The sequence below is a fragment of the Erithacus rubecula genome (genome assembly GCF_903797595.1).
Source record: "Erithacus rubecula genome assembly, chromosome: 6".
Taxonomy (NCBI): Eukaryota; Metazoa; Chordata; class Aves; order Passeriformes; family Muscicapidae; genus Erithacus; species Erithacus rubecula.
The window spans coordinates 41,122,930-41,131,942 of record NC_136688.1 but is presented as its reverse complement, the minus strand read 5'-3'; the positions used below and the strand labels follow the sequence as shown (position 1 = coordinate 41,131,942).

Sequence of the window (9,013 nt, the reverse complement as noted above, 5' to 3'; positions counted from 1 at the left end):
TGGATAGGTTGAATCTTTCTCAGTAAAGATACACAAAATCCAGGATGTTCTGGCTCCAGTCAGGACAGGGTTTGTTTTAGTAGCAGCCAGAAGGGGGCACGGTCAGGACCCAAAAGTTATTTTATACCACCTAAGCCATTTGTTGGGTGCAAGGGGAAGGAAGCTTCTTCCAGCAGAGGAAATGTGGTGCAGGGAGCCATCTGGTATTGTCTGTTATTGCAGGGTCATTTTCCATGGATCGTTTCTTTTTTAATATCATATGTAATTACATGGCAGCTGGTGAAAGCTGCCAGTGTGGCAGACCTGCCTTTCACCTGAAGTGTGCTATAATCATACATCAAGCATGCCTGCTGTATTGTGAGCTCAGGAAACATTCCCGCAGGACAGCAATGAAGGCAGGCACTATGGATTGCCAGCTACACCTTATTACTGTGCTCAAAGGCCACTGCCTGGAGTGAATTCCATAGGCAATACTCATAATATGTATTAAAAACCCCAGCTCACTGCATTTACCTTTGGCTGGAGTGCTCACCTCTAGGTGATCAACTACTCCATGACTTTTGTCTATTGCAAGCTCTGTGCAAGTTTCAGAGGCCCAGGAGACATTTCCTGTAATCAGCCCCAACACTCTTTATCCCGTTTCTCTCTTCAAGGCCAGAGCAGCAGTGTACAATATTTGGTCGGTTTTATTGCACACAAGGCTAATGGACAGAATACTTGGGAGCAGGGAGATGCGTAGCTTAAGAAAACAAAAAAAAGTTAATTAGGAAGGGAGATGCCTCCTCGTAATAAACAGCAGCTCACACACCTTTTGCCATTGTATCAGCAATCTGCTCGGAAGCGGAACAGACTCGCTGACTTTACCAGGGCAACACCTTTTATTTTAGCTCTTCGCAGTCATTTAGCTGACATACTTGTACACAACATTTCTAAATATTCAGTGTTTCACAAAGCCACTTTTACAAACAGCAGGTCCCCTGCGGAACCTCCCAGCGCTGCACCCAGCGCTCCCCGCAGGCCCAGCGGCCTCCCAGCGAGGCGGGGCCGGCCCGGCCCTCTCTGCGGTGCCCCGCAAAGCCTCTCGGGAGTTGAAGTCCCGCACACCGGCTGTTCCATGGCAGGCCCGCGGCTTGTGGACTCCCTGTCCCATGGAGCGCTGCGGGGGCCCGGCGCCCGGCCCGCGGACCCGGCCGCTGGCGGCAGGGCGGCTAGTTCAAGTTGCCATAGCGGCGAGGTGAGGCGGGCGGGAGGTGCCCGGGGACGGGGCGGCCTCGCCTCGGAGCGCTGTGCGGTGAGGGCCGGGGCGGCCTCGCCTCGGAGCGCTGTGCGGTGAGGGCCGGGGCTGCGGGAAGGGCGGGGTGCGGGAGGCGCTGTCCGGCTCGGGGCGCCGCGGGAGGGCGGGCGCGGATGCAGCGGCGGCGGGAGGCGCGGGGGGCGGCGGCCGCGGGCTCCTCGGGACAGTCCGGAGGCCCGGCCGGCGCCCTTCTGGGTTCCACGGTCCTGGCTGGGCCAGAGACGCTCTCAGAGTCGGGTGTTAATGAAGTTCCTGCGTGCCGCCTGCAGAAGGATGTGCAGGGGGCATGGCGTGCTTATCAACAGTGTGAAGGAACCGTTTTCTGTGTCGCGCTGCTGAAGAGTGCCGGGAGCACAAACTGATAATAAAACGTGGTACTCATCCCTGAAGGCACGATGGTGAAATATCTCACATTCTTGTCTTTCCCGGGCTCAAACACAAGCACTGAAGGAAAGGGCCTTTCAGGTGTCATGTTGTTCCTTCCTGGAATTACTAGAATTTATTTTTTTTCGTCGTGCTCAGTCTTGGCTATAAAGCTTCAACCATTCCTTTAACACTAAGTGAGTTACCTAGTGATAGATTAATCTGTGTGGAGCTGAACAAATAAAACACTTGAGGAATAATCAAGTTATGTACACTGACTTTATCTTTTGTTTACATGAGCTAGAGAGCTTGAGTTGAGATTGTCAGCTCTACTTCTAACCTGGCAGATGTCTTTAAAAGAGTCCTCAGTGAAACTGACATACTCTGCTTCCTGCAGGGAAGAAAAATACTGAGTATTGATGCTTTTTATCACTTTAGCAAAGGTTATGATCTGCTTGGATATAACTAAAAGCCAATAACAGCCAAGTGATTCTTATGGTCAAGTAGGTCATATGGTCATGGGCTGAAATTAGCTTTTTAAAAAGGTGATAAACTTTTTTTTTTTGTTTCAATTGCTTGGTAAATGTGCATATAGAACATTTCTACAATTTTCTACTTCTTTGTGATTTTTTTTTTTTTTAATCTAAAGTGAAATTTGCACAGTTCCTTTAAAAATGAGGATGTTGCTTTATGTGAAACAACTTCTTCACCTTAAAAGTACTTGTGGTTCCTTTTAGGTTGCTTATGAGAACAAAGAGGAATGCTTAACCACAAATAGTAAGTTTCCTTCAGGCAAAATGTGCTCCTTATTCTCTGCTTTCTTTTATATTTACCTTGATTACTGACCTTTCTTCTTTGCTTTGGCTAGTATATATCCTAATGAGTCTAATTTTGGACAGCTGAAAATAAAACCATTAATATTTCCCGCTGTAAATCTTTGTTTCTCTCTCTTTTTTTTTTTTTTTTTTTCCTCCAGTCTTTGCTTTTTCAGAAGTTGGGGTTATGGTTGTTTTATGGGCCTCTACTTGTTTGTTGTGTCTTGTTGATACCTTTTTTTACCAAATTGCAGTAAAAATTGCGGTATTATTCCATACTATTATTTCTGCCATTGTTTTATTTATTTTATTTTTCTTTGTCTTTGAAAATATCCCATAATTCCTGTTTCCCAGTATTTAGTGTTTATTCTTTTTCAGTCTCATTAAGACTTCATTGCAGCTGACTAGAGTGAGGCACTGGAATAATGAATTCTGATACTGTTACTAAAAATGTGCTTTAGTGAGATGAGATGAGAAGGGGAAAAATATTGTGCAAGACTGTTCAATTACAGACAGGAATTAACATATGCTACTTTTTCTGATCTTTCTGCCTAGGCTTCAAGATACTGATGGCAGATTCATCCAGTGATTCAGACAACTTTCTTAGGGGTCGAATTGGCAGGCGGCCTTTGAGAGCATCCCACAGCAGAGCTCAGAGCTATGGTGCTGAAGAAGTTAAAGAGAAGATCCATACTTTAGCAAGCACTTTGCAGGTTGTTTACAAAATGCAGTTTTAAAGTGTTTATAGAGCCTGCATTTCTGTAACACAGGGTCAAATTTTCTTTTCTGAAGTTGTATAGGTTACTGTACAGATGGGAAACATTGCATTCTAGGCAAAGCAAAAAGGGTTTTGGGAAATTGATCATACTGCTTTTGAGCTGAAAGTGTGTGGCTTGTTGCACGTTTATACAGCTGCTATTTCAGATAGTAATAGAATGTTGTTGGGGAATACTATTTACAAAGTTAGCAAAATGAATAAGGCCAAATCAGCTTTGTTAGATTCTCACAAGAGGCATTAAAATTTCTAGCAGAAAGTTTCAGCCTTGTCTTGTATAAAATTAAACAGTAAAAACTGTATGAAATTTCCAAATTTCTGATAAATATGTAAGCAGTCAATTCCTTCAGGATAGAGCTAACATTTTGAATGTTTGCTAGATGTGGAAAAACACTCTGAGAAGAATTATTTCTAAACTTGTAATAGATACATACCTGAGCAAGAAAAAGTGGAGGGTGCTGAGGGAATATCTGAATTTGTTTTGCAAGTGGGAGGAGACATTTAGCTATCCTAACACCATTAGTGCTTGAGAATTTATTCTCATTCTTCTCTAGTTCAGTTCTGAATACCTGGAGTAGATTGGTGTACGTTTTATTACCTCTTGTTTGGCCAGCAATATTCTCTTTACCTTTTAATATACAAGAAGAGAAAAATCAATATAGAATGGTAAATTTAAACTAGAAAACTTCTTGTCTGGAAAATAAACATCAATCCAGAAAAAAAGATAATAAGTTAATAAGAATATAGTCCGACTGTTTTTTAAAAGAGATTCTCTGGTATTCTGATTCTGTCTAACCTCTTTCTAGCTGCTCTTCTGAAATTCTGATTTTAAGCTAATTGCTTTTTGTGGACTGCTTTTCAGCAGACCTTCCATCTGGTCCAGGTGTTTATCTGGTCAGAGAATACTCATGCAGTGAGCTTACCTTGTATATTCACCTTCAATAACTTGTTATTTCTCAGTTAACTATTCTGTTCTACAAGTAGATAATATAAAGATCTTTACATTTTTTCTGTAGAATGGCTGAAACTTGAAAAAAAATTTTCATTTGAAGCTGAGGCCTTACTGTTGTACTGAAATGATAGTATTTGGTTTTGTTTGTTTGTTTTTTATTCATTTTCCTCCCTTTAGCCATACTGTACACTTTCAGATTCTGGTTACTTGAATAGGATTTTGAATGCTTAGACCCTTTAGAAAGCACTTGTGTTTTCAGTTTAATCTTAGAAATCAAAAGGAATAAGGACAGCAGTAATGTTTGATTAGAGGAGGTTTCTGTTTTGACTTTTTTCTAAAACTTTTTTTTATTTAAGGATACCAACAGAAATCTAAGACATGTTGACCATTTGCTAGGACAATACAGAGAATACAACAAGGAACAAACCAAAGCAATAACAACTGTGAGCAACTTTCAGTTTATCTTAACTTCTTAGGTCTTTTTCATTAGTAGAATTCATAGATGAAAACTTGGTATTAATGGACAGAATATATAAGGTGTTAAGTAGCTGTGAACAGAAGCTTTTAATATTTATTTGAGCTAATTAAATTGTACTATAGTAAGGTGTTGTATAATGAAACTTGGACAGGTTTTGTAGACTTGTTAATTTTCTGGTTTATAAGCACCCAGTAGATCATGTTATGGTACTATGCCAAGTACAAGATGTGTAGCTGAAATAGAGTATTAGGGAACCTGTTTCTTTTTAATGAAGAAGTGATAAGATAAAAGCTGAATTATAGCAGGGAATGGGATTGTGATCATACTGGTGTAGCTTTTTTTCCTGTTATTCTACAACAGTTTCTGGATATGTTGACCAGCTTGCTCTAAATTGCAGAAAGGATGAAAATTATAAAATGAGTCTTCTACAAGTTTGAAAACAGGTGTTTTAGAATAAGCCAAACAAATCAGTGCTGGTAAGGCAAGAGAGGTTTACAGTTTGGTTACAAACAGGCTGCAGCAAGTGCTACCTTGAAACAGATACATATGAAATGTAGGAGTATTTTACATGTGAAGGTAGAGAAAGTGAAGAAGCAAATGTGTAGAAAAGAAAGCTTGTTTCTTCAGAGAAAGAGATCCAACAAAGTGTATAATTTTGCAGGAGCAAAGCATCATTTTAACCATTGTTTACAAACTTCTCTTAGAAAAAGAATAACCTTTAGAAACTAATGTTTTGTGGATTGTCAAATAACGGTGTGACAAAGCAAGTGGCTAAGAACCAAAGTTAACAGATGCAATTGTAAAAATGAGATGTAAGTTTGAAAAATGAAGAACTAATATTTTAATATAGCTAGTTCTGTACTCTTAAATTGGGAATGGCTTCCTTTCCCTGGAAGGGAAACTTCTAAAAATAGGAGTTTCTGTAAAGTTGCTTAGGGAAACTTGATAGCTGTATGTAAAACTGATTCCAGGTAGGGCTGGTAGAAAAATTCCAGTAAGAAACAATTTCTTTGAAGTTATTTTCTGGATTTGCAGGACTGTTAATGAGCATTGCTGACAAATAGGTCTTATTTTGGTTGTAGGAGACAAACTTTTCAGTTTTCATGGTGGTGCACCATGTGGTGCACCACTGTTTTAAGAAACTTGATATTTGAAGCTGCCAATGTTGGAAGCGTGTTTTGCTATAATTACAGGAATGTGATAGATATGGAAGAAAAGCTGTTATAAATTCATAGCTGTACTTGGCTTAAAATAGCTTTTATTCTCTTAATTACTATTAAATAAATAATATTTTCTGTGCTTTATAAAAAAACAAGTTTTTGTTCATTTCATATTTCAATAAATTTTAACTTTTCTGCAGTTAAAAGAAACATTGGAGCAATCTATAGGTCAATTAAGGAGCCAGCGACTAACACGAAACTCTGTAATGAGAAGTGCATCTCTCTCAAGCTTGTGTCCCAGTGACCTGGATGGAGAAGGAACATCAGGTAAAATGCTTCAAGGGCTTGAGTATGCTTGAATTATGTCATATAGGTGTGTTATGCAAAGAGGAAATTAAGAAAAATGTGTAGAGATAGTCTTATAGAAAGTTATCATTGATTACTTCAAAAAAACTGAGTTTAGAAGTTTGGGAGACCTGCATTAAGTTATTCACTTGTTTATGTGGTAAATTTTTCCAGCTTTCTGTTTGTATTTTCTGCTGATATCCCAAGAGATCTAAGTGAAATGTTGATTCTTTCAGCTGAGAAAATTAATTTTCCACTGCATGAGCTGTAGATACATACAAGTTAAAGCTAAATCCAGAAGATATTGCAGCTCCTGAAGCTTGCTTCACAGCAAAAAGGGAATTTGCATTTTAAATGCTTGAGATTATGGATGTTTGGAAACAGTGGAAAAGAAAAAGGCAGAAATTATTTATGACTGACAAATGAGTAGGTTGTTTTTCCTTATGTCTCAGAAAATTCATTATGTTTTGGGAAAAGGTATGTTTGGGAGAAGTATTCCTTCGAGAGGTAGTATTTTATGTATTTTAGTAGAAAGCTCTAAAAATTTCATTCCTATGTAAAAGCTGTGAAATATTATAGTTTGGATCTGTGATAGATTAATGTGAAAGAAAAAGTGGTTGGGCAAATAAAATTTGAGGAAAAACTACTCCTTGGAGAAACAATTCTTCTTTATGGAATATTTGTATGTCATGGATAAGAAATGTTTAAATTGAAGAAGAATCCTGAGAAGAGCTGAAAGAGTCATATGCATATTATGCAATTCAATAGTTGTTTTGTCTGCAATGTGACCTAGAAGGATATTGTCAAGATGAAATATGCATTTCTCTTGAAGCAAAATGAAAAGTTTCCCTTACAAAAGTTTGTCTTCCTACCTTTTTTTTATATCTCCTACAGGCAACCGCCAGTTCCTGCCCACTTCTCCTCTCAGGGATTATGGAGACTCGCGGGGCAATAAACATCGAAGGTCTCGATCTGCAAGTGTTCGATTTGTCCATGAGGCAGATAATGTGGACCAGGTACAGAGCACTAATGGGAGTTGCTGGGCCAAGTAGGCAATAAGTGGACACCAGACTCTTTGCTTTTACTTTAAATGAGGTGATTCTGAAGATTCAGCTAAGAATGTTTCAGCTATGATTTGCCCTTTCAATATTATCTGCTTTTTTGTTTGGGCAGTCACCTTTGGTATCTATGAGGTTTCATTATAGAGAAAAAGATGCAGATGGTAGTGATATAAAAAGTAAAATATGAAAATAATCTCCCTAACTTTTAGGCTGTCTAATGACAAAGAAAAATTATCTCTGAATAGCCTGTTTAGTCTGGAGAAGACTGAGAGGGCATCTCAGTAATGCATATTAGTATCTCTAACATGAGTGTCAAGAGAATGGTGCCAGACTGTTCAGTGGTGCCCAGTGACAGGACAGGGAGCAATGGCCATGAACTAAAACACCATAAATTCCACCTCAGTGAAAGAAGTTTACAATGAGTGTGGCAGAGCACTGGCACAGGCTGCCCAGGGAGGTTGTGGAGTCTCCCTGTCTGGAGACATTCAGCACCTGGACAAGTTCGTGTGTCATCTGTTCTAGGTGACCCTGCCTTGGCAGAGGGCTTAGATGGCAAGATCTCCAGAGGTCTCTTCCTGCCAATTAACATGGATGCTGAAGTTCAGTGAGGCTGTGAAGAGGATTATTCTGCTTTAGTTAGTGGTGTAGGGTTATAGTGCTTTTGCTTTTACTTCAGTGTAGCTTGGATTGATTTTGAACCAGACAGTTCTTCATCTTAGTTCTCGGTCTGACCTGTGGGTGGAATAATTTGAGCCTTTATTTCAGGCAGATGATGGGAGGTGGACAGGATGTTTGTGCCACAGGTGATTTTCATATCCCTTAATTTGTATCTTGCAGACTTCAGAAAAAAAAATTAATTACCTTAATGGATAAGATTACAGTGTTTCTGTTGTCCTACAGGTAGAGACATTTCACTACATATTTTTGCTTTTTCAGACAGGGTGGTTAGACTTGCTTGAGTGAATGTGTAGATTAATATTAAAGAAACTGATTGTAAGGTTTTCATATCGACTTTATTAAGTCAGTCTCAGCTTCCATGTAATTTTGAACTTAACTAGACAAGTTTTCTCATTTGACTTTTTGGGAAGCTATAGAAATTCTAAATTTTTATTTAACTCTGTTTTGTTGTCTTTTCAATCTAGTTCTCCCCCCATTCCCTCCATCCCCAAGGTAAGGGAAATAATTCCTTGGAAGGAAATAATATTATATGGAAATCTTTCCTCCCAACCATCCAGAATCCTTAGGAATATTTTAAATTATTTCTAGATATTCTATAAATATATGAGACATTTTATGCAATGGAGTTCAGGCAATGCATGCAAAGTTCTTCATATTAAGTAACTATGTAGGCAAATAGCTTTTTTTTTTCCTCCAGTTTTGATGATGACTGCTGGTTTATTTCTTATTCTTCCTTTTCAGTGACTGAATATGGCTCTTTTCTTTTCATTAACTATTTTGTAAGAAGAGTATAGTGCTTTGAGAAATGATGAACTACTAGTAGCCTTTGATCATGATTATAGGTAGAAATTAGACCAGAGACAAAGCAGTACTGCTTCACTAAACTTGTGGCTTTTTTTTTTTTTTTTTTCTGTAACCACTGTCTCTTTATCCCCATTTGGACCTTTTCCTGCTGAAGTAATTTTTCAGCCAAATTGTCTTTTAACACATTTAAGTCCCTCTGCTTCTTAGCACATACATTTTGAAAATACTGTGTTATTTCAAAGTCTCTCAGGTCAGGTTGAAGTTCTTGTTTAATCACACAGGGGAGGT

The 9,013-nt window shown here is 38.9% G+C and overlaps 1 protein-coding gene across 2 annotated transcripts in view; it reads left to right on the top strand.

The window, feature by feature from the left end:
* The first annotated feature begins 1,075 nt into the window (after positions 1-1,075).
* Positions 1,076-9,013, top strand: part of CEP128 (centrosomal protein 128) — a 100,138-nt gene continuing 92,200 nt past the window's right edge. The window contains exons 1-6 of one of the 2 annotated variants that reach the window (XM_079308054.1): positions 1,076-1,291; positions 2,395-2,434; positions 3,028-3,185; positions 4,556-4,642; positions 6,038-6,164; positions 7,077-7,198. In XM_079308054.1, coding sequence (XP_079164180.1) covers positions 1,115-1,291; positions 2,395-2,434; positions 3,028-3,185; positions 4,556-4,642; positions 6,038-6,164; positions 7,077-7,198 — 711 coding nt within the window. In that variant the 5' untranslated portion in view covers positions 1,076-1,114. The remainder of the gene's footprint in view (positions 1,292-2,394; positions 2,435-3,027; positions 3,186-4,555; positions 4,643-6,037; positions 6,165-7,076; positions 7,199-9,013) is intronic. The other variant, XR_013774555.1, reaches the window with a different exon arrangement.